The 26,383-nt window shown below is 40.9% G+C and overlaps 1 protein-coding gene across 8 annotated transcripts in view; it reads left to right on the top strand.

The window, feature by feature from the left end:
• Positions 1-14,885: 14,885 nt before the first annotated feature.
• mdga2a (MAM domain containing glycosylphosphatidylinositol anchor 2a) overlaps positions 14,886-26,383 on the top strand; it is a 308,605-nt gene continuing 297,107 nt past the window's right edge. For 7 of the 8 annotated variants that reach the window (XM_053237457.1, XM_053237455.1, XM_053237467.1 and 4 more), the window contains exon 1: positions 14,886-15,983. In XM_053237457.1, the coding sequence (XP_053093432.1) occupies positions 15,911-15,983 (73 nt within the window). In that variant the 5' untranslated portion in view covers positions 14,886-15,910. The remainder of the gene's footprint in view (positions 15,984-26,383) is intronic. The other variant, XM_053237458.1, reaches the window with a different exon arrangement.

Genomic DNA, 26,383 nt, shown 5'->3' with positions numbered 1-26,383 from the left:
TGTTACGATTCTATTCTAGAGATTGACTCTAAAAGACAGGTGCTGGTGGATTATTACTAAACATGGATAATCTTCAGCTAGAGAGTCTTTTGCGGCATCTTCCGAGGAACGTATTTCGTGGCGTGTGGGCTTCCGACCACCTACCCTCTCTGAATCCTTCCTTTAGACCTCCCGCCTACTTCGTGGTCAACACGCACCCTGCTCACATGCCCGGCGAGCATTGGTTAGCATTAACCCTGGAAAAGGAGGGTGAAGCCACATTTTTTGACTCTTACGGATTTCCCCCGGACTTTGCGCATTACCCTTCGACCATCCTGCAGTTTTTGGAAAAACGCTCCGAAAACATCAAGTACCACAGCACCCAGCTACAACAGTCTATGTCTACCGTATGCGGTCATCACTGCGTCTATTATCTTTACCACCGAGCCAGAGGCTTATCTTTTGACCAAGTATTGTCTTTGTACAATGAGGAGGACTTGATAAAAAACGATCTTATGGTGTATGACTTTGTGAAAAAATGTGGGTTAAAAATAAAAGCGATTACTGCGGTGGGGCAGGGTTGCTGTTCTTTATCTGCATGTGAATACAAGTTGTGAAAAATGAAAGACTGTACGCATAATGATTCGATTAATTAAACTCTTTATTGACAAAATAATTGTCTCAGACATTTATTATTATTATTGCGAATACTCGATCCATTGAGGGGATAGAACGATTCGTTTATTGCTCCTGAACTTCTTAGAGGTGAGAGGTGCAGGGGGTGTGATCCATCGCGGGGATAACGAAGCTGAGGTGCTTTTAGGATGTGATTTTAAACCGGTAACGCTACCCTCCTTCAGGGAACGGTATTGTTCTCGAGCGTGCGGGTTATTTACCGAAGATAATGGGACGTTCAGTTCCGATAAAGTATTCAGAAATTGCATCCAACCGGTGGGAGGGGGTGTTTTTTTCTTATAGGAGAGAGAAAGATGTTTGAATAAATCGATCATATGAGACCCTTTCGCCGTCTCACCCTTATAAACAAATTCCCCCTTCGAATTCCATCCCCCGCCGCTCTCCTTTAATTTCTCGACGATGTATGCTGCGTTCTTGCGACCCCGAGGGGGTAGGCTTTTCAAAACTTCATCGCCCGTACGGTCGAAATCGCCCCCATCTGACGCACGTGCGGTTCGAGAGGGAGAAGAGGAGGGGTGCGGATCTCCCACACGGGCGGGGATCCGAGCCCTCTCCTCCTCGTCAACCTCCCCACCCTCTCCATCCTCGGGTCGCTCCCGTAATGTCAGAGTGACTCTACGCTCGTCTCGCCGATCCTGCTTCAGCAACGTCAAATATCTCTGCAACAAAGCGTCGTATTTTTTAATTTTTTCATAAGAACTCAGCCCCGGCTCGTTTAACACCTCCCTCATTTTATCGTTCAAATCGTCTTCGGCCGTTTCTCTGACCGTAGACCGGGTCAGACCGCTTAACCGACGGGGTGAGACGAGAAACATTTTCCGAGCTTTCTTCAAAGTCATTTTATTTTTTATTGTCTACTAGAGAGCCCTCCGATAAGATTCCCTATCAGAGGTATGACGGTCGAGAGCAAAGGTAAAAGAAACCCTCCAGTCTGTTTCTTCAGAACCCTATGTTTGCTCTTTAAACAGGTTTTTTCATCAGCCAACAGCCTGATAATTTTTCTCCACTTTTTGAGTTTTTTGTATTGCGAAGGTGTTAAGGGGATGTTACCCTTGAGAAGGTTTAAAGAGATCTCACACAAGGTTCTGACGAAGTCGGGAGAGCAGTATTCGAGAATCTCTTTACGTTTCCGGGGAGCGGCGTAGTACAGAGCCGCGAGCAAGGGAGCGTTCCTTTTTATACGAGTCGTCATGACGTTTTTGGGACGTACACGGTCGAGCTCTGGTGAGGGAGCAGCCCGCTCCTCAACCTGTATCTGTCTGGGCACCCCGGGGTGAGGTCGATGATTAAATAACCGTGAGGATCTCTGGTGGCATCTTCGAAACATTCCAAGAAATAACCCTTTTGTGAAGGAAAGATCTGATGGGCTAATATGCTCACCTGTAGTTTATCCCGAGGGTTTTTAAACAATACCAGATAATTACTGTTCAGGCTGATGGTACGGTTGTGTTTACCTCGCTGAAACACGTTTTGAGTCAGCATCATGACGCTCATGTTTCTGTGGTGTCTGTACTGAGTGAAAATTTTAACCACTTCAGGATGTTCGGATGCTTGAAAGATAACGTCGTCCAGAATGATCAAATGGTTTAAGTCCTGAGGAAACAGGTTTTCATCTTCGAAAGAATCAGGAAGCCCTTTGACAAATTTTATCTTTTTATTCATTTTCTGCAATTCATCATACATAGGCTGGTAAGAAGTGTAGACCCATACAATGTTTTCGGGTACGACATTCATGACACTTTCAGAACATTCCAGTACACTCTTTACAAAACAGGTTTTCCCACAGCCACTAGGGCCCGCTATTATACAAGAGAAAGGACAGACGAACCTGTGTTCGAAATCTGTTTCTTCTATAACCTCGAGATGTGACATTTTATTTATTTATTTGCCCCTCCAAAAAAAAAAAAAAAAATGATGATGAATAAAATGAAATGTCGAGTTTTTTAATGAGAAACCCTTTTTATCACGTGTTATTCCATGCTGTGGGATCTCGATAGCGCCCGGCACCCCTCCCTCCCCGGAGATCTTTAGGTAATCCTCCACCAGATCTCTGACACTGTCAAAGTTGACTCTCTCACTACATTCTACGGTCTGTGTGATCCCTTTGACGCGCATCACCACTTTTTTTTTATTCTTTGTCTGATAGGTGTAACTCTTGGGCCCCGCTGCCGCAAACTCCTGTATGCTATCCCCGTCCAATTCGTCGGTCAGGTCACCTAGGTAATTACCCAATTCTAAAGGAGTCTCCCCCTTCTTCACCACATAAATTAAACTATCCGTGTCTGTGTAAAGAACTCTGTCCCTCAACCTTTCCAGGTAGCTGTACAGTTTGAGACGCGCATGGGCTGTGGTGAATGCGGCTATGAACACATTACTCCTTCTGCCTGGGGGTTGAATGCAACGGTCGCTGAATCTCCACCTGATCAACGCTCTCTGGTCGTCCAGAACATCAAAGTAATCGATCACGTATTTACCGGAAAACAGATAGCTGAAAAACTTTTCAGGATCCGATACTATCTCGGTGCGGAGCAGATCGTCTCTCTGAGCAAACTTCCCCCAAAGACTATTGAGACAGAGTTTAGCCACCTGTCTCTTGGCCAGATTCGCCTCTATCTTTTCAGGGTATAATCGGACCCCCTGACGTTCCAGATACTCACTGACGTACATCTCCCTGCTGACCGGATCCTTAGCTTCGGGCGGGTAACCGGACGCTTCCTGCTTTCCTTTTAAAAACGAGTGTACATACCCTGTGAACACAGAGTCGCTGCTTTTATCGAAGTGCCATACCTCCGTGATTTTAGCCACTCTGTAGCCCATCTCCAAGGCTTTGTTAAATTCTACAGTGACCCACACACCCGTCAATGCTCGGGCGTCATCGTCATGCGAGCAAGGGTCTCTCTGCATGCATGATTCTGCACATGTGCGACACAGAGGAAAGAGCAATTTACTGCTCTTGCTTTTGTACGGTAAAACAGGGAAAAAGAGCCCACGAGGCGGGTAGACTGTGGCTCTGATGAGACCAAAGTAATTTCTAGGGTCTCCGAAATCTTTGTATATGATAGTAGGGTGATCTAAGGGATAAGAGCATGCACTGTTAACGTATGGATATAGAGAGGTGACGTCGACGTAGAGCACCTTTTCCCCAGGCCCCGCTGTGTGTCTCAGCTTAAGAGCACTCGTTCGACCTCCGTAAAGAGCAGTGCGAGGGACCAGAGGCTCCGGAGGATTAAACGTACGGAGAAACTCTTTGACACGTTCACAAGATTTTTTCATCTCGTGCCACTCGTGTTCTCTCACCACCGTCACGCGGACGCCATGTTCGGACTCTAACGTCCTCACTCTCTCCTCGCTGTTCAACCATAATTCGCCGAATCTGACGTCTCTCAACGGGCACGTCTCTGCAGGGTCGAAACACGTCGGACACCCGTGGTAAAAGCACCCGTGATATTCCCACGCGTACTTTTCTCCGTCAATCTCAGCGTAACCGTCTACAAAAAAAGGACCGATCTGCTTTTCCCCCCTATTTAGAGCGTGCTGAATAAAGATTTTTTCTTTCGCCATGATCCATTCTAGCCATTGGATGGACGCGTGCGAGAATCTTTTACACCCCCGGGTGTAACCGTAGGGGCATGGTATGGCCAGCGTCTTAGGAGTCATATAATTTGTGATAAACACTTTCATGCAGGCTGACGCTATGGTGATCAAATCGAACGGGTCCACCCCCGTCTCTCCGAGAAACTGATCTCTGAATTTCATGCAACCCTGGGAAAGTATAACCACGTCGTTTTTACAATAATGCAGAGCTTCCTTCCTAAAGTTAAAAACGCCCCGCGCAGCCATGTCGTACCATTCGTGAAAATCTTGACGTTTCCGCTCCGACATGCGTTCTACCCCATAATGGGAGGCGGGTGGGTAGGGTACTACGTACTCGAGATGTTCGGCCAAGCTGAATTTATGAGGAAAATACCCCTTGGTCTGATCGGTGAAACCTAAGGCTTTTGGGAAATCGCTAAGACGCATGGGTAGGAAAGACAGAGAGTCTATGAATTTTAGTTCATAATGAGGATCTTCAAAACTGAGGATTTTACTCCCCGTCATGAGAATATGTCGAGGCGATAACCCCTCTTTCAGCATACCTTTCAAAACCAGATAGCTGTCGAACCCTTTGGCGTTGTGAGCGATAAAAACGTTACGTCTGTAGCGCTCATTTCTGAAATACATAAGAAAATGTTTAACGCACCCATGACCGTAAAACCACTTCTCTTCGCCTTTCAATGTTTTCGCATACACCAGAAAAGGTACGTGCACGCCGTTCTCTGTGGCGAACGTTTCAAAGTCATAAAAAATCAAATCAGGATGGTCGGCTCTCACGGGGAGAGGGCGAATGTAACACCTGTGGTCGCCTTCCAGCTCCCTCGTTAACGTCTCCCCACAGATTCTACATTTCGGTTTAGCGCAACGATGACCATTTCCTACACGGGTGCTCGGTCCTGTGTTGTAACACAGGCCACATCTAGCACATTTTTTAACGAGCTCGCAGAGACTGACCGACCTACCCGTTACAAAGTTCCTCTTACCTTCTTTGTGACGGGCGAAACACGCTGGGGAACGACACTTTCTGAGACAGTCCGAGCATTCTACAGGATTGTACTCTTGCATGGGACACTCCCCATTGTTACAAATATGATAGCCCCGGCAGGAATGCACATAGGAGCAATTAAAACCCTTGTAGCAATAATTACAGACGAATCGCGTGCCTATAAAACCCTTGAGGTTTTTTATCTCGTAATAATGGTTATCCAGTAAAAACAAAAACAAAGTTTGGGAACGGTCGGGGAAATCTGTTTCGAAATGCGAGAGGGTGTTAGACGTTCTGTAAAACACTACGATTTTACGTTCTAAAATGTCTTCGAATTTTCGGACGTCGCTAAAGGTGACGGGTGTCTGCTCGTCCAGACCGACGGCTCGCTGCCACTCTCTAGCTTGTCTCTCGCACTGCCCATCTGTGAAACTGCCGTTACACACGTGAGCTAGACTGATGGCGAAGCAGAGCTGATCTCTGCGGTCCTCTGTAACGTACAGGTGACGTCTTTTTTTACATATGATTTCGCAGTCTAAAGTTTTCTCCAACTTACGTTTTCCCCCACCTCTAGGGTTCTGCACCACCTGAACAATCAGATCCACTCTTTCATTCGCCACAACCCCGGTGTTCGACTGTACTAACCGATCGAGCATATCTTCAAAAACGGGTAGAATATTTTCACCCGTGCCGTCTGCGACTACCGACGCGTGAACTCTTACATTTTCACCCTCTACACTTAACTGTACCAAGTCCCCCCTCCCAGCTACGGCTCTCGCGTCGTCGACCAATTCCCGAATGAGACCGATCACGTTTTGATAAAACGTAGCGATATCAGGCTCATCCCCTGGTGGTGGGATTGTTAACACACGTCTCATTTTTACAGTATTAAAATTCTCGTGCGCCGTGACATCGATTTCTCTTTCACCTCCTCCTCCTCCTACCTGTGTCTCTTCACTATCAGCACCGCTCCCATCCCCTCCACCCCCTCCTTCTCCCAATTCTACCCCTTCGCCCACGACCCCTCCTTCAGGTGCTTCTACCGCTTCACCCGCGACCCCTCCTTCTGGTACTTCTTCCTCTATTCCCTCCCCCTCCCCCTCACCCTCCACACCTCCTTCTACCCCCTCACCGTGCGGCCTTCTTTCCCCCTCTTCTTCTGTGCTTATAGAACGAATAGCGGCCTCGATTTCCAGAAATGGATCATCGTGCCTATTTAGACCGAGGATTGCATTTTCTATTGCCTGTAGAGGATCTTGCTGGATCATCGAGGCATTATTGTATATGTCCTGCTGCATGTCTATGCGAAAGGAGGGGCGGATAAGTCGTAACCCTTCTACGCTCAGCCTTAATTCGGCAAGGACCCGTTCTAAAGTCTCATCCATTTTTTTTTTTTAATTATATATGTATTTTTTTATTTTTTTAAATGAAATGTATTTTATATATATATATATATATATATATATATATATATATATATATATATATATATATATATATATAATATATGTATTTATTTTATATGTTTTATAGTGTTTATATGATTTATAATGTTTATAGTGTTTATATATTTATAGTGTTTATATTTATAGTGTTTTATAGTGTTATGTTTTTGGTTTATCTCGTATGGTTTTACTTTTAACGAGGGGTCTAAATAAAACGTCACACCTCAGGGTTAAATGATTTTTTTTATTTTTCTTGCACACTTTTATTATATAATTTTCCCCCTATCTATAACCCGGCATTCACAATGTCAGAAATATTTCCCTGATGCTAACATACATTCGAAAACATGAATTCACAACATCAAAATATAGCTCGACACGGACATGCATTCAAACCTTTCACACAAAACCTTTTTCACACGCGTTAGAAAACGTGGCGCTGTAGTCACGAATCAGGTCGCGAATCAAATCGCTCGTTATTTCAGCGAGTCGCAAGATTCCGCTGTCACGGCGCTGACGGAGAGGTGGCGCTATTCTCAACCGACGGACCCGTTCAGGTCTCGCTTCCTGGTTAGAGACGTTGGCTGAAAAAAATAAAAACCCCTATCAAAATCTTATATGTATAGGTATATAAAGAAGAAATACAAATATATACAACATATATATATATATATACCGTTAGCCCCTCTCTGGGGAAACCTGCACTTAAACGGAGGTCTAGTGGGACTCTGGCGCTCTCTCCGACTTCGCTCTGCTTCCTGATTCGGTTCTGGGCCGTTATCCGATTCGGTCTCCGCTTCGATCTCTGTTTTAGAAAAGAAGGCGCGTGTCAAAAAAAACGTATTATCACACACACATATAAAACACACCATTAATCACGCTTTGAGATCCACGACCCCCTTCCCTGGTTGAACACGCGGGTGATTCGACTGAATCTGTAGAGGATTAGAAGAAGAAGAATGTCTAATGATCCTTTATATTTATATATATATATATATATATATATATATATATATATATATATATATATATATATATATATGAATAATAAATTTTGAAATAATACAAACCTGTAAATAATCGCTTCACTAGAGACGCTGTCTTACTGACTAATCTCCGTCTCTTCGCTCGCTGAGGCGCATCACAGGCTTTTAAGACTGGTGTCACGCTCGCGAGTTGCTGCCTCGCCGGTCTCGGAGTTGTTGATATTTCTATTACGCCATTTCCGCTTCTCGGAGGAGAGGAGGCCAAAAACAAAAAAAAAACACAGAGAGAGATACGGTACCTGGGTCTGTCTGAGTGAGGCTAATACCCTCTAGTTCTTCCGCTGTAACTTTATTAAAGAGAAAAACATATTTAAAAAAGTACAGAAGAGTTAAAATAAAAGAGAAATTAATAGAAAAGCTTACCCTGATACTCAGGCACCTGGTGAATTTCAGCTTGAACTTTTAAAGCTGAGAATACATAAAGTGATTATTTAAACAATGTTTTTAAGAGAAAAGAAATACCTTATAATTTCAACAAGTTTTCTTACCATGAGCCATCATGTCGATCCCCGAATTTCTTCATGGAAAATGTTAGTCCGTCTCGTTTCTTATATACCCTAAAGTTCTTTTCCCACCGAAACACCTGTCACAAGTTCTCGAGCAACCATATACACCTGACGCATCATATCATCTCTTTAGAGGGTGGAGGGGTAGACTGTCGCGACCGCTCAGTCAACACGTGCTCTGCGGCTGCAGAGAATCAGAATGAATGAATCCTGGTACATGAATTAAAATATAATTTTCAGCTGACAAAAGAGAGTATGAGGATATTTTCACAAAATATATTTTCAGAATATGAGGATCGCGCTGGGAAACAGAATAAAATGTGATGCTCGAATTAAAATCTATTTTTTTGCATATAACAGAGATTCTGTTTATGTTGCAAAAATAAATAAATAAAGTATTAATAAAAGATCCGAAATCGCACGATACAGGGGAAAAGGGGAAAAAAAGTTCATCACTACGACCATCAACTTTGACTAGCTTCAAATAAATCACTTATACACAGCAGTAACAAATAAATAATTTGTACATTGTGCATTAAATGTTCCCCGTATGCTTGTTGGTAAAACTTGGCTAAATATAAATAGCGAGACTAACCTAACTGATGCTAAGCACTGTTTTTTTTTTTTTTTTTTTTGCTAAACTCTTCCAATTGGGGAATTTTTGCTAGCTAGCTTTAATCCAAATTTATCTAAGATGTATTAAATATTAGCTAAAGTTTAAGACCGGAATGGCATGACACTAGCCGCCTGAAATCCGACCTCGTGCGCAGGCCGGATAATTTGCACGGGGCCCCTGACCAGGGGGTGAGGGGGTGAGAGAGAAAGGGGGTTGAAGCGCGCGAACGGACCCCCGCACGGAACTCAGATGCGCGTGAACGGACCCACAAAAATTAGGGAGGGGGATCGGGGCGGGACATCTGCAAAAAAAGAAGAATCTCATTGGTTGAAAGGGGGGCGGGACTACCCACCACGGTGCGCTCTGATTGGATAAAAAGGGGAGGGACCTCGTGACGTGGCACACTCTGATTGGACGAAAAACTGTCAAAATGCAGTTTGATGAAAGGGGGTTAGTTTATTCTCTATCATCTTCAGGGTAAGCCTCACAAAAATTATTAAAAGAATTCTGATTACTCCAAACGGTTTGCCCATAATGGGTAAATGAATCTGATGATGACACCGCCAAACAGGACGTGAGGCTGTATCTCAGCAAAGACTTTGTGCACTGACACAAAACTTGGTAGGCATCTTCAGGACAATGACCTGAGGCTATGGAACAAATTTTGTGCCAATGCTTACATGTAACTGCCAATTTTGCTACTCCTCCTCCAATTTTGTCCAGTCTTTTTGGCTCACATCATCTTGAGACCTTTCTGAACAAAAGTTATCAAAGGAATTTTGGTATTCCAAACTGTTCTCTCAGAAATATTGCTAAAATAAGAAATATATTGTCACTACACGATGCAGAAAAATTAGTTCATGCTTTTGTTACCTCCAGGTTGGATTATTGTAATGCCTTACTGTCTGGATGTTTCAGTAGATGCATAAACAAGCTCCAGTTAGTCCAGAATGCAGCAGCGAGAGTCCTTACTAGAACCAGAAGATATGACCACATCACCCCTATCTTATCCACACTGCATTGGCTCCCAATCAAATTTCATATTGATTATAAAATACTACTATTGACCTATAAAGCACTAAATGGTCTTGCGCCACAGTACCTGAGAGAACTTTTGGTCTTTTATGATCCGTCACGCCTAATCAGATCAAAAGGTGCAGGCTATTTGTTGGTACCTCGAATAATGCAGGCTACAGCTGGGGGTAGAGCTTTCTCTTACAAAGCCCCACAGTTATGGAACAGCCTTCCACTTAGTGTTCAGGGCTCAGACACAGTCTCAGTGTTTAAGTCTAGGCTGAAAACATATTTGTTTAGTCAAGCCTTTTGTGAATAGTTTTCTTAGGTACAGGGGCAGGTCTGGAGGGTTTCACAGGCATAGAGTGTTGTGGTGAACTGGGATGTTTGGATGCTGTCGCCCCCCCCACTCTCAAACGTTCACTCAGGTTTGTCGACGGTGGAGTGGCTGGCTGCCTTATGTCCCAGGGTGCCCTCATGTCTGTGTTAGCTTCTGGCTCTCCCTTTTAGTTATGCTGTCATAGCTAGTCTTGCCGGAGTCCCTGCTTGCACTCTGCATGCAAAGTACATCGTGCTTAACCATTAGAGGACAAAAGCTCACCTAACAATCTCTTCCTTTCTCTCCATCTCTGTCTCTCCCTCACTCTCTGTTGAGCTACACATGCTACTTCTGAGATGCCAGTGATGCCGGTGATCCTGACCCCTTCTGCTCCTCCTCGCTGCCTGACCCATCCTGATGCCCTACTTCTGGTTGGAGTTCTCATCGGTTGAGTTCGCTCGCTGCTGCTGGGGGTGGCCCCATATGGACTGCCTGAAGAACTGTTTGGATTGCTGGGGATGGTGCCACCTGGGGGCTGTGGAGATGGCTTGGGGATCACATATGGGGAGCTGTACTGTGATGGCTTGGGACTGCGATTGCTGTAGTGGCTTTGGGGCTGCAGTTGCCACGAGCAGCTTCGTACTCAGGACTCCATCAGTGGACAGTGGATAGATTTTAACCAGCCGGACTTCTTGCAAAAACTGTGATGAATTTATTGGTTGCACAATTGCACTATTTGTCCATATAGTACACAATAGAAGGGATTTATTTATAATCGCACTATCTGTTGCAGCCAGATGAGGATGGGTTCCCTTTTGAGCCTGGTTCCTCTCAAGGTTTCTTCCTCATATCATCTCGGGGAGTTTTTCCTTGCCACCGTCGCCACTGGCTTGCTCATTAGGGATAAATTCACAGTGATAAATTCAAATATTTACAATATATTTTTGTGAATCCATTTATTTCTGTAAAGCTGCTTTGTGACAATGTCCATTGTTAAAAGCGCTATACAAATAAAATTGAATTGAATTGTTCTCCTGTAACACACTGGAAAATGCAAAAATCAGGATGTGAGGGTGTATGTCAGCAATGCATCTACCTATCATCATGAAACTTGAGAATTATCTTCAGGACCATGCCCTGAATGTACCCAAGACGTTTTGTGAGTGCGCCACCTTGTGGTCTAACAACTTTAACAGCTCTAACAACTTTCATTTTTTTCCTTACATCATTAGAAGAATTTGTGCTAAATTCACGGTTCATTTTTCCTATAATTCCCTGGAGTATGTTGAAGTGAATGCACACCCAGATCTGAAATACAAGTGTACTTCCTGTAGACGATCTTGGATTTTGTCAAAAACTGTTTTTTCACTGCTCCTCCTAAAAATTATGCCAAATCAACACCAAATTTGGCATATATGATATTCGGAACAACCTGGACAAAAGTTATCAAAAGGATGTTGATATTCTAAAAGGTTTGCCCGTAATGTGCCAACAAATCTGATGATGAAGCCACCAAACAGGAAGTGAGGCTGAATCTCAGCAATGACCTTGCACATTGACACAAATCTTGGTAGGCATCTTCAGGACCATGCCCTGAGGCTATACAACAAATTTTGTGACAGTGCCACTTACTGGTCAAAAGTTACAATAACATGCTGAAAATGCTTCCATCTAACTGCCATTTTTGCTACTCCTCCTCCAAATTTTGTCCAATCTTCACCAAAATTGGCTCATATTGGCTCATATCATATTGAGACCTGTCTAAACTTGCAGAAAGTGGGGGAAAAGGCCCAGATTGATGAGAAAAAAACATAATTACCTTAGATGTTTTTTAAATTGCAAGAAGAAAAAAAAATTAGGTGAGCTGTAGCAATCATGACCAAGGGTCAAAGTAGCAACGGACAACTCCACAGGTCACAGCAGTAGTGGCAGCTGCAGCAGCAATGCCACCCTGCTGCCCATTTGTTCATCTAGACAGTCAGAGAATTCCACTACTGTCCGTGGTCAAAACATACACATCATGAGTGAAACTACAAATCACTCTTGAATCCCTTTGCCTAAAGTTATGGCACTGCTTTTCTCTGATTGCTTAGGCAACAATTGTAGAGTGTCTGTGAATGTGCGACTTGACGAGTCTGTGTGCTTGGCTCCTGAAATGCTGCTTTCAGCCTTTTAAAATTTTAAAAAAATTTTTTGCATGTCCCTTTAGGGGCGCCGTACTTGTCATAGCAATTTTTAATTTATTTAGTTTTATACAGACAAAATACACATTGTTTTGCATTGTTCATGATTAAGAAATAAAAGAGTCTTTTCAGTCACAATTTTTCTTCATTCGAATTTTGTTCCAAATATGCTGAGAATATTGAATTGTGAACACAGTATAAAATTTTTATTTTGTTTGCCACTTGCATGAATCATTTTCGATGTGTGGAATCGACTTTTAGTTTTCAATGCTAGGAATCAACTCTTTTTGGAATCGACTTCATTGTGAACCGAAATCAGGATGGAGACTTGATGACAAGCAACATTTGTAAAATATATATATATATATATATATTTATGGTGTATGATGTTGGGACACACAGAATTTCAGTCAGGGGTCATGTATGTACAGTTATGTGTCACATCAGTGACGTGTCCCTGTTTTATTCTGTGTGTGGCTTGAATTGCAAGCATCAAAGAAAAAGTCACTTGAAACCCACTTTAACTTCACTGATGGATGTGTACAGGGCTTTCAGTTTTAATTACTTGCTGGCAAACTGGCAGAACATTTATTTCACAAAAGTAGCTATGTAGGGAATTGCTGTTCTATGTACTGAACTCCTGTCCATCCCAGGTGATTCATCCCTACATCACAATCTTGTGACTGCCCTGGACAACTCTCTGATCTCACCTTCAGTTACTGCATTTTTCATCTCACATTGCTAATCTGACACACTCATGTCGATTTCTCCTTTACAACATCAGAAGGATTCGTCCATTTCTATCCACACAGGCCAGTCAGAACAAGTTTCAGTCCTTTGTCATTTCAAGACTGACTACTGCATCTCGCTCCTGGCAGGTCTGAGTGCCATTCAACCTCTGCGACTGATCCAGAATGCAGCTGCATGACTTGCTTTCAACCTTCCTAATTTCTCCCATAACACCCCATTGCTACTCTCCCTCGACTGGCTTCATGTAGCTGCCCACATCAGATTTCAAACACTGATGCTTGCCTACAAAGCCAAAAATGGACCAGCACCCACTTACCTCAAAGCACTTATCACACACCCGCACTGCATCATGCTCCCTCTAATCGTCTAGCACTGCTTTACTGGTCCCACCATCTCTCAGGGTACAAGGAAGGCATGCATCAAGACTCTTCTCTGTTCTGGCACCTAGATGGTGGAATGAACTTCCCCTAGATGTCCGAACATCTGAGCTGCTGGCAGTCTTCAAACAATGTCTAAAGGCCTACCTCTTCCTGAAGTACTTAAATTAGCGCTTTAATTTAAAAAAGTGTGTTGTCTGTGTGTTTTTCTTACTATATAACCTTCCCAACAGAGTTTTTATACTGATGGTATTTTTAGTCTGTGAACTAGTATGTATTTATTGATAGAGACTTCAAAGCACTTCTCTAAGATGCTTGTGTGTCTGCCAAATGCCATAAATGTAAAGGCAAATATAATGAATGTTCAGCCTCTTGGCTACATTTTCTTCAGGCCTTAAGATATTCCATAGCCACATGACTAACAGAGCAATTGGTATTGGACTGTATAGCCTAGAAACCTATTACGTTTTGCAATTTATTTTATACAAACATGATGAAGATATTTTTTGAAACGTTGCTTGTTTGTTTCTAGTGTATATACTCAAGCTGCAACCGGTTTTCTGTTGTTTTAACATGATGACACCATGTATTTACCTCATTCAATGCCTCCACACAAACTCTGGTGAAATGCTAAAATTTTTTCAATCAGTATTGCGCTGAAAGTGTGCAGGTCATTGATTAATGGTGTGTTGCTATTTATAAGAAAATAAAAGGAAATACATTCAAACTCCCTTAAACATATCTGAGATAAAAGGGTGCAATGGTGGCTGGAGCTAGAACTGTAGGTCTGTGGTTTGGTCCTTACACATACTGTACTTTGCCAGTACATCTCTGCCAATTACAACGTGAAATATCCAATAACACTGTTTTATCCATATGTCTTGTATGTACTGAGATGTTTATGGTTAGTTAAAGGAAAACAACGGTACTTTTGTTCTGACTTATTGGTCATATGCATAATAGTTTACCCACTAGGTCAGGCATACAGTCATCCCAAACGGAATAAAACGTTGTTGATTTAGAACTTAAGTATTCAAAATTAGAAATAACGTTATGTGTTGTCTTGACGGTCATTTATACTTTTTATCTTTAGGCTTGCGGGGGTAATACTTTAGAACAGTGATTAAACGCATTTGATTCAGCTTTACAGTATAATACGTTCTGATATAAAGGAGAAAAGTGCAGACGTGTCCCCCTCAGATGATTGCATTCAGCGCAGTTGATTACTGGAACAAACACTAGAGTCGGTCTGAAGTTGATCACCATTTCAAACCGACGCTGTGTGTCACTGTGTCAGAGCGCGACTCCTCGCCAGCTCAGTGTGGCGACCTCGCTATGTGACAGCAACTCCGAGCCGACTCCTGCAGGTCTGAAAACGACTTTTGCCCAGAGTCGTTGGCTATCTGGGATGTTACTTTGTTTAGTCAGTTGGGGACAAAATGTCACATGGTGCTATACTGCATCCGCTATTTACGTCGGGATTGAACCTCGCGGACGCGTCGCGTTAATTTCTGAGGACGTGCACAAGGGACGCGCCAAGTGACCGCATGATATGCGCGGCGGCCATCTTTCATACGCGTAGCGAACAGCAAGCATAAATCAGCCTTTAGGCTACAGGCCCCAGTAAATGAGCTCCATCTGGTGTAAAACTAACCGCAGAGTTCGCGTGGTTCCCCGCGAGCGCTTCGTCATACCAATGAGAGGCGCGCGCGCGCTCACGCGTAATATTGACGTCGTCAGAGGCCGCTGGATATAGCGCAACGCGCACGTCTACCGTCTTCCAAATTTTAATACCAGGATTTACAAAAATATGTAACAATAACGCTAGAAACATAATAACGCTTCTTTCTTTGTGACCTCGTTGCCTGCATTGCTTCGCCTTTCGCGACTGTGTCCTGTGATTATGTATGGGTGAGGGAGGTTTCTTCTGAGCACCACTTTCTGTTTTTGGCCTGTTCCCTACATTTCTTCGTTCTTACGGTGGGTTACGGTGAAGATGCGGTGGATGCCTTTATGCGCTAAACGAAAGGATCCGAAAGCCGGTTCTTATTTTCACTGACTTCGCGGTTTACTAAAAAAAAAAAAAAAAAAAAAAAGCCTTTCTAAAGCTCCTTCTGAGGTAGCTATTCTTGTGTGCCCGTTTTCTTTGCCCACCATAGTGAATCGCTTATTTTTTTAACACTGTCAAGAATATATGATGAAGAAAACCCAAATCCATAGACGTATATTAAAACATGGCATTTAAAATAGCGTCTTTGGTAAATAGAATCGTTTCCTGCATCCCTTCGCATCTCCGCTGTGTTGGCAAACTGGGCGAGACGTAAAGAGCGCGCGTGCCGTGTTTCAAATATTTTTTGCGTCCGAAGAACCTGGATTGGACATGTTGACACTAACATAAAAATGGATGTAGTTTTTGCTCTCCTGTGGCTGCTAGCTGTGTTCCTAAAGGGCATTCTCTGCCAGGGAGTGTACGGTAAGAATAAATATGTCTATGTTAGCTGTAAAGTGTAGCCATGACCTTGTACAAAAACACGTCCGCTGGGTAGTTCAGCTGCTGTTTCTAGGTATTACTAATGGAGTCTTACAAAAATAAACATGATAATGATTATTCGTCATTTCAGGTGTCTTGCAATAAATGTGTCCTTAATTATTTTATTTTGATCTAGTATGGTCCACGCAGCATTCATGATTCGCGTTATAGTCAAGTGTATTTAAGCATCCAGTGAAGCCTCATAATTCATATTCAGCAGTGCTGGACAATGGCTCTTTTTTTGTCTAGCTATGGGCCTACTTATCTAGGCTATGTAACCATGTAGACTGTTCTGATAAAAATAATATTCGTGATCACTTTCATCTAACACGCGTTATATGTCAATCAAAAAACCCTTGAATTAATAAGCATTATGTGTCAGTCAGTATATTTAGCTAATAGTGAACACAGTTGAATGATCCAAATGTCACTCCTTATATTTTTAGAAACGTTATACTTTCACTTTTCAGATCTTACATTACTGACATAGTCTTACATTACTGACATAAAAGTTAATTTATAGAATTGGTGGGAAATTAATTAGCTTTAGTTTATGGCCCGACAAGGACACACCAAAATGTAATTTTGGCCTGAGCTGAAATTATCACCTCTTTGACATCACTGTTCTACAGTAATTATAATATCTAGTAGTAGAGATTCAGCTGTGGTTTATCAGTTGTCCATTTTATTTTCATGTTACCATTACGTTTATTGAGAAGCATAATTTTGGGTGAATTCAGATATATTGGGACAGATTTTCCAGACAAGTTCCATCTTGTCTAAGCTTTCTTGTCATTAATAGAACAAATACCCCAACACAACACAGTACATTCTGAAATCTGAATAGGTGTTGATTATTCAGATTATTCTGATTAAGGAAAACATTTCACATCATATTTCAAAGAAGCATAGCTTACCCTTTTGTCAAGACTCACTGAAACCATTTTTAATTACATGTTTGATAATTTGGGGCATCTTGAAAAAAAAAAGTTATAAACATATTTACATTATTTGACCTAACTCCATGCTTATTTTGTTACAATAGTCCATGTTATACATACATTATACAGTATGCATCGTAAATATGTGAAATATATTAGTTATGACAATTTTGCAATTTTATGGAAAAAAAAGGCAATGCATTTGTCATGTTTTCTGCATCTTTGGGGTCAGCATCCATATGCACTGAAGACATTTGAGTTTGAGATCAAAAGATGAATATGAGACAATGGGTCAGAATTTCAGCATTAATTTCCTGATATTTACATCTACATGTGTTAAACAACTTAGAATGTGGCAGAATTATATAATAGATAGTCTAAAAAGTAAATTAAATTAAATAACACATATTTTGTTTCATATCTCTTGCTTGCAATATCTGCATCAAGCTGGTTACCCACTGACATCACACTGAAAAAAACGCTTTAGACCGACTCTAATTTGTTACACCCAAATTTATTAGGTTTTTTTCCTGGAATAACCTAATATTTATAGTTTTTACTTTTGAACAAACTAATTACAAAATAAATTCTAATTTTGCTACAGGCAATTTTATTAAATTGTCTCAAGTTAGATTTCTGATTCTGTAGAAACTATAATTTCTAATTAATATTAGAAATTATACTTAATATTATTAATAATATACTTAATCAATATATTTTCTTTAGACACAAGCCAAAAGGTTACTTAATGTAGGTCAATATACATTTTTTTAACAACTTTCAACATAAACAAAAGCTAAATTAGCTATAATATGAAAGTAGAATTTTCAAATTTTGTTAGTCAGTGTTTAATTTAGTTTATTATATAAAGACAGGAATATTCTCTTCAAAATACCGTAATGTTTATTGTGATGTCTTTTTTAAAGTATAAGAAGTGTAAAAATAGAGATTCTAACAGTGTTAAAACTTGGCTATCCTTTGATAAAATGACCAGAATGTATGAATGTCACATTATATTGAACCATTACAAATGCGAGAAACCAAAAAAATTAACCAAGGAAAAATATGGTTCAATTGCTGGGGGTTCAATCTATGAACAAAGGTTCATAGATTTATGAACAATCTATGAACAAACAACATGCTGTTTCCAAATGTCTTTTGTTGATTAATCCAACATTTAGAGCTTGCCACTCAGACTGCACACTCTGCGTGTCATTTTCTTTGGTTCTATCTCCATGAATATTTTCTGCAGCGCATCAAAAGTGTCTTTGAGCTCACTTGGATAGCTCATGTTTAGAGCGTAGATGAGGCCAAATAATATAGTGCATGCACGTGCAACTAATGGTAACTCATGGTGGCTGGAGAGGATCCTCCTTGCTCCCTGATGACAAACACTGCCATTGTACACCTCTCAAGCTCCATTTCAGCTTCGTCCTTCTGAACAACCTGATAAAAGACATTCATTAGAAAGTTATTCTGATGAAACAAGTGTCTAATGCACCAATATAAAAAATTATGTACACAATTCTCCCAATCAAATCTCAATAAAAAACTTAAATTGGGGTTCTAGTGATGTGAAAATGTAATGCCTTGCAAGTCCAGCAGAGTTAACAGGCTCCTCTAAGTATTTTGCTGCTGCTGCTCAGTGTGCTTAAGCTGTCTGTAGCGTGACAGTGCGTACTTCCGGGTTGACATAGATGTTGTTTACATTGCCATATGTGTTTTTGTTTTGGTTTCTGTCCTGTCTCTGCCCCTGTCTTGTCACGGGTTGCCCCCTAACATGTCTTGTTCATTCACACCTGTTTCTAGTTTTCCCCTTGTTTAGTCTGTGTATTTAAAACCCCCCATGTGAATTTGTTCGGGGCAAAGTACTGTTTGAGTGTTTGCCACCTGAGCTGTACCAAGCCGTTTTGTTTTGTGTCTTGCTTTTCCAGTTATTGATCTTGATCTTGTTCTTGGCTTTGTGTTTCTGGTTTTTGCCCTGTTTTGCCTGTTTGCTGATCGCTTGACTCTGACTGTTTCTGACTATGTTTTTGCCATACGTTTTGGATTTTGTCTGCTTGCCTCTAAATAAACTTTTTACTGCATTTGCATCCGTCTCTCACCCTGCACTTCGTGACAGAATACTTCGACTAATCATGGATGCAGCAGGAAAGGACGAGGAGTATTTCGCTGGATGGACGGTGCTGGCATTTGATTGAGTGCGCTTTCTCCAGTGGCTGGACATCGATACTCCGGCTTAATTCGATGGCTTTGAAAGCCCTCTGAATGGGTTCTTCCTCTTTCTTCTTTCTGCTTTACCCCAAACCCAAAGAGGGACAGTGGCTGGGGTTCATGTTGACCCAGTTTGTTGGCTCAGCTTGCCAATGGCCGAAGCTCCCAATCGCCACAGGTAACCTCAGCCTGGGAAGTGTGGCCAAGTTTGTATGCCTCACCTCCAGAGCCCCAGCTTGAGACCAACAAGGAGGTCTCCCCTGCAGAGCTCCAGCCAGAGGACAACATGGTGGCCTCACCTGCAGAGCTCAAGCATGAGGCCAAAGGGGTGGCCTCCCACGCCAAATTCCTGCCAGAGGCCGAGCACACAGCCTCCCACGACCGGCTCATGCTAGAGGCCAACAGCACAGCCTCCCAAGTTCTGTTCCAGCTTGAGGCCGACGGCACGGCCCCCCATGTCCTGCTCCTGCCAGAGGCCGACTGCGCGGCCTTCCATGTCCAGCTTCTGCCAGAGGCCGACTGCACGGCCTTCCATGTCCAGCTCCTGCCAGAGGCCGACTGCACGGCTCCCCATGTCCAGCTCCTGCCCGAGGCCAAGCTTGCATCTGTCATTTGCATGATGGATTTGCATTACATTACATTTGCATCCATCTCTCACCCCGCAGTTTGTGACACTCTGAAGTGACAAATATTTTATACTGTAATTAAAATATCTTAATATGTTCCAGCCACATACAGTATAGCCACACTATATAGTGTATATTTAATTCTAAAAAATTGCGCAGATTAATGACCACTGGGACCACTGGCATAGGCATATATGCAATTACACAATAAGCCTGAGTAGTTTTGTAAGTCCTGAGACCATGGATATGAGCCTTAAAGTTTAAATATTCAATGTTTTATCTTGTCTAAAGTTTAAGTGATTAATGCAAAACTACTTACCAGATACTCCTTGATAATTTTGTCCATGTCTTCTCCAAGGTACACAATGAGGCACTTCAGCAGACACACTTTTTAGATTCACCTCGAGGCTCTATATGAGAGTGCACACACACACATAATGCAGAATTATGCTGCATTACCAACTTTTTGCAACATGACTGAAGATGCGAACACTACACAATACACAAATAGGTGTGGAGTTATAGTAATTGCGTTATAGTAATTGGAGTTATAGTAATTGTGCTTTACAAATGCTTTGGGCAAACCAGTTAAAAGGCCTGTCAAACTCAGAAGATAAATGTAGTACATCTTCCAATGTGTAATCTAACTTCAAAATCAAATGTATTGACCAAATGAACACCATTGCTTTTATTTACAGTGATACTATTTATGTGATATAAGGCTAATTTTGATGTATTGAGCAAGTACATACATGATCAAGAACTTTCAGTATATTCTGGGTCTTCTCTCTGACAACTCCTCCCTTGTTTCTGATGATCTCAATCAGATTGCTGTGGTTCTTGTCCAAAGAAGCCAGGAATTGTGGTTGAAGTGGAATGGTTGTAATTCTCAGACATTCAGCATTGATCTATAAAAAAGCACATACAAATGTTATTACTTTATATATTACATTATGACTGTGTGGTGTGTAAGATCTTATTTTTGACATAAGAGACATTTAAATGTGCATAAGAGACATTTAAATGTGGTCAGTTCAGTTTGTGAGGATGACTGATGACATCCTGACAAGTGGTGCAAAAGTGCATTCCAAGTCTTGGAGGTACATGGACAGCTGAAACAGATGCATGGATAGGAATGGTGGTGTCCATAATGTCTGTGTTCAAGCTTATAATGTTTAAGAAGCTTGAGAAGATCTTCATGAAACAGAAGTACCACAATCTTTGCATTTCCATATTCGTCGGAAGAATTTTTATACATATATATATATATATATATATATATATATATATATATATGTAAAGGCCATCTTACCCATTTGTCACTTAATACAATTTACAAAATGCTTCATGGTACATTTGCATTTAATTTATAGAAACAGTTATGTTTGTTGTCAGTTATTATTATTATTTTTTGCATTTTAGGAAATTATAGAACATTTCAAATCAAGTCAATATTAATTTCATTTTACTAGGTCATAAAGTATTTAAATGTGCAATTCTTTCTAGAGTTATCATTATTTGTCTCCATAAATCTTTTGACTTGATCACACCATGCTGAAAATCTGCATACTCTGCAATTATTCAAAAGCTGAAATAGGTGAATAGGTTTATGCTGTATGAGACACAAAAAATGTGAGTGAGTTCTTTCTTTGCACAATAACAGCAATCTTTCTCTTTTAACTTTTAATATTTTAGATCAATTTTTTAAGGATATTTAAAACTGCATGAAATTACTTAGCATTTTATTTGTTGTTATTGTCTGGTAAAATTAACTTACATTACATTGGGTGGGTAACTTTATGTTTATTTTAATTTGTGTTTGCAGTTCTTGAAAAATGAAAATAAATAATGTAAAAATACTAACGTGAAGTGAATGAGCCGTTAAATTTTCATACTGTCATGTAATTTGTACTGCATTACAAATTCAGCTGAAATTACTTTTACATACTTCATTAGTATGTATACATCTGTGGTAAGTTCCAAGCTATTCTCTAACGTTCTGCATTTCTATTTTGTATTAAAACATACATGCAAATAATGTTCACAGTTGTTCATTTTGGGACTTACCAACTTCAGCAATATGTCTAAAATGGCGACCTTTTCAGGAAACAACAGCAAACACAAAAGGAAAGTTTTAATTGCCGTCGGATTAACAAAAAGGGGTGCATGTCTGAAATGGCGTTAGACTCAGCAGTTACTTGCGGTAAACACACAATGAGCTGTGGTGATTCTGCAAACATATCGGCTGTGGATAAGAGACACGGCAGGCGAATGCATGTCGCCTGTCAAATTACGTTTTGTTTATTAACTACAAGTTCTAATAAATTGTTCTTTCATTTTACTCCAAAGGTTTATGCCACTTACGGTAAGGTGCGTTCGGTCATCAATTCTGTAAAATATGTCCGGAGTTTCACCTTCTTCACCTCACTTCTCTTCTGCCAGCTCTGCTTGTCTATGTGTGTGTTTGAGTTGGGGGAGCCCAGCCTGTTATGTCCAGATATGTTAACTTTAAACTTTGCGTCAAATGGAGGCAACGAAAGCATCGTCCTTTGAATTAGGTTAGCTTAGCGGTTAGTGTTGAATCAATGGCGCGCACCACGTGTGGGCTAATACGTAACAGCTACTACTGTAATACAGGCGCAACAACTACTTCACAAAGACAGTCTGTAAACTAGCAGTCCATCCTGCCACTAACCCTGTGTATGGCAAACACACGTTTCCCTTAAAACAACACAATTTCAAATTCTTACCTTGTTTAAAAGAGTTTTCTTGTGCAACAAAAGGTCTTCACTTTCAAAGCAAGGTAATGGCGGACAGCAAAACTCGATACGAAGCGACCTGCTGTGACGTTATGTGGTCATGTGACATGAAAACCTCTGGCGTCAAGCGAAAATACTATTTAACCAAAATTGTTTCTTTTAATTTTTTTCTATGGGGAGTCTCATTTGCTTTTAGCCAAACTGAACAAAACCGTTTTAAACCGGAAATCATGATTTTCGATTAGACCAATATAAAAATGCCCTTTAAATAAATGACTTGGTTATTTCACTTTTTTCAGTGCACCAAACTGTACAGCAGCTTCTCTCAGGAGGTGAAATGCATGCTCAGTTGGGTTAAGGTCTTGTGATTTACTTGGCTCTAAATCCTTCAACTTTTCTCCCCTGATAAAGTCTTTTGTTGTGTTGGCAGTGTGTTTTGGGTCATTGTCTTGCTGCATGATGAAATTCCTCCCAATTAGATTGGATGCATTCCTCTGTAAATTGGCAGGCAGAATGTTTCTCTAGACTTCTGAATTCATCCTGTTGTTACCATCATGTGTTACATCATCAATAAGGAGTAGTGGGCCTGTTCCAGAAGCAGCCATGCATGCCCAAGCCATGACAGTACCTCCTTTGTGCTTGACCTTTGAGCTCATGTTTTGGATCATGAGCAGATCTTTTCTCCACACTTTGGCCTTTCCATCACTTTGGTAAAGTTTCTTACTGCTGATGAGTAGTTTGCATCTTGTGCTATGGCCTCTATATTTCTGCTCTCAAAGTCTTCTTTAAATGTTTGATTGTGGTGGATACCAGTAGTATCTGCTCTGGCTGTTTAGTTAGCAACTAGTTGCATTCAACATCATGGACTATTCCAATGACACAGAGGATTTGTCAAATATGCATCCACGACCAGTTGACTGGGCCCTGCCTGTTGCTACAGAACAGGTGAGAAAAACAGTTTTCTAGATAAATCTATGGTGAGCAAAAATGAGATAAACAAGATAGAGAGATAAGATCTAGATAAGTCCAAAATAAGCTAAATGACTATGTAATTTTAAATAACAAATGACTGTGATATAAACAAAACATAAGCTATTAGATATAAAAGTTACATTGAACAAAACATGCAACAGAATGCAGATAATTTAAAACATGCAGATATATACACCTTAAGCATTCCAATGAACTTGGTCTGTTTGAATGTTTTGTGTAAGACTTCCGGTTAGCCATTTCTGGTTATTTCAGCTGACTAGATTGTATTCATACAGCATCTTTTGACACTGCCAACATCAGTCTGTTCATAACAGTAGATGCACTGATACAATCTACTGTTTACTTGGTATTAAGAGTTCTTCCTCATTAGTATTATTTTGTAGTGGTAAAAATACAAAGTTGATTCCTTATAACTCCAACAAAGCAACCATTTTGTATGAAAAAATGCATCATTATTTCCAGTAGGTTCATCAAGATCCATAGCATAGTTGTCCACTTATTTAGGTGTTATGATCTTGGGGAAGAAAAGGAAAAAATGTAAAAATAAAAATACAAAGAAAGGCCTGCAGGAGTCACATGCGATAGTTCCTTGAAAGGCAAGATCAACTGATTAAACCTCAGGTGTGACTCCTTCTCGGTTGGAATGAAAACATACCCAAAGCCACCACAGCAATCGCAGTCCCAAGCTATCACAGTACAACTCCCCATATAAGATCCCCAAGCCATCCCCATGGCCCCCAATGATCTTCAGGCCGTCCATGTGGGGCCACCCCCTGCAGCTGCGAGTGATCTCCAACCAGTGAGAACTCCAACCAAAAGTAGGACATCAGGATGGATCAGGCAGGTCTGGAGAGCAGAAGGGGTCAGGATCACTGGTATCTCAGGAGTAACATGTGTAGTTCAACAGAGAGAGAAAGAGAGAGAGAGAGAGAGAAAGAGAGGGAGTTAAGGACAATGGTTAAGGACAATGTACTTTGTGTGCAGAGTGCAAGCAGGGACTCCAGGAAGACTAGCTATGACAGCAAAACTGAAAGGGGGAGCCAGAATGTGACACAGACATGAGGGTGCCCTGGGACACAAAGCGGCCAGCTACTCCACCATCAACAAACCTGAGTGAACGCGTGAGAGTGGGGGTGCGACAGCATCCAAACCTCCCAGTTCACCACAACTGTTCACCACAGTCTATGTGAACCTTCCAGATCTACTCCTTTACCTAAGAAAAAACTATTCACAAAGCTTGACTAAACAAATATGTTTTCAGCCTAGACTTAAACACTGAGACTGTGTCTGAGCTCCATAACTGTGGGGCTATGTAAGAGAAAGCTCTACCCCCTGCTGTAGCCCTCACTATTCGAGGTACCAACAAATAGCCTGCACTTTTTGATCGAAGTAGGCGTGGCAGATCATAAAAGACCAAAAGTTCTCTCAGGTACTGTGGTGTGAGACCATTCAATGCTTTATAGGTCAATGGTAATATTTTATAATCAATATGAAATTTGATTGTGGATAAGATAGGGGTGATGTGGTCATATCTTCTGGTTCTAGTAAGGACTCTTGCTGCTGCATTTTGGACTAACTGGAGCTTGTTTATTCACCTACTGGAACATCCAGACAGCAAGGAATTACAATAAGCCAAACTGCACATGTGGCCTTTAAGAATGCTCGTTTTTCCCACGTGGTTTCACGCAATTCATCACACGTGATCATGCAGCACGCTTCTTAGAATTTAAATACATTTGTTGTGCTTCACACAATACCCATCAGGTGGCATATGGAACAACATACTGTAGCTCAATACACAGTACAGAGAAAAAATAGAATGTATTAGATTTAAGAAAAAAATATTATGTATGGTTTACATAAAAATATTACGGTTCTCATCAAAACATGATTTCATTGCTTATGCTAAACTTAAACAAGTTTCTAATTACAAGAATGAATTATGTAATGTGAGTGTGATCAGGTCACATAGTACAGGTGCTATAACTATAGTATTTGAATTAACAGGGCTAAAATGTTTGTGTTAGAACAGCGCAGCAGTAATGTGGTTGCTGTAAAATGCCAGCAACCTGCGTTCAATCTTCAGCTCAGGTGAGCATGTGGATTCAATGAGCATTTTTTTTTCAATGTAGAAAGTTGATTTGTGTATGCACATGTAAATATGAATACCCTTCCTCAAAGTAGTGTTGAATGAATTCCATTCTCTCTTTTCTTGCCAGTGGAAACTTTTGTCCTTTTCTTAGATTTAAAGCTTTAAAGCTAAAGAAAAAACTGGTTTGAAGTGAACACAGAAGTCCATAGGCCAGATCAGACTGCTCGAGACCACTTCAACTTGGCAATGATTAGTCTTGAATTGATCTTTAAATATGCCAAAGCTTATAGATTATTACATTATATATTTAACATAGAATTAATATCATGTGCTGATAGTGTCTGATAATTTGTTAACTGCACCTTTAATGTCGTGATTCTGAGAAAACTATCTACAATAAAATATAAAAAAAGCCTAATAATATTACAAACATTTAGTAATATGGACATTGGACAATCCATTTACATGTGACTGCATGAGTGTAATGCAGCGGATGATTATTTTATGTACTTTCTAAACACACACGTCATTGCGCATTCTGCAGGTATTCATGAGATAATGTGTACATAAATATTATTCAAACTCAATTCAGTGTGCTGATTTAAATATTCCTCAATTAACAGTTGTAAGATATAAAGTCACAATTGCAGAGTTGCCAACTCTCACGCATTTATGAAGTCTCAAGCCAAAAAACAAGACAATACCAGGAATGCTTGTG

This window comes from Pangasianodon hypophthalmus, chromosome 10 (genome assembly GCF_027358585.1).
Source record: "Pangasianodon hypophthalmus isolate fPanHyp1 chromosome 10, fPanHyp1.pri, whole genome shotgun sequence".
Lineage (NCBI taxonomy): Eukaryota > Metazoa > Chordata > Actinopteri > Siluriformes > Pangasiidae > Pangasianodon > Pangasianodon hypophthalmus.
The sequence above is the reverse complement of the archived record's forward strand: the minus strand, read 5'-3'. Positions and strand labels throughout refer to the sequence as shown.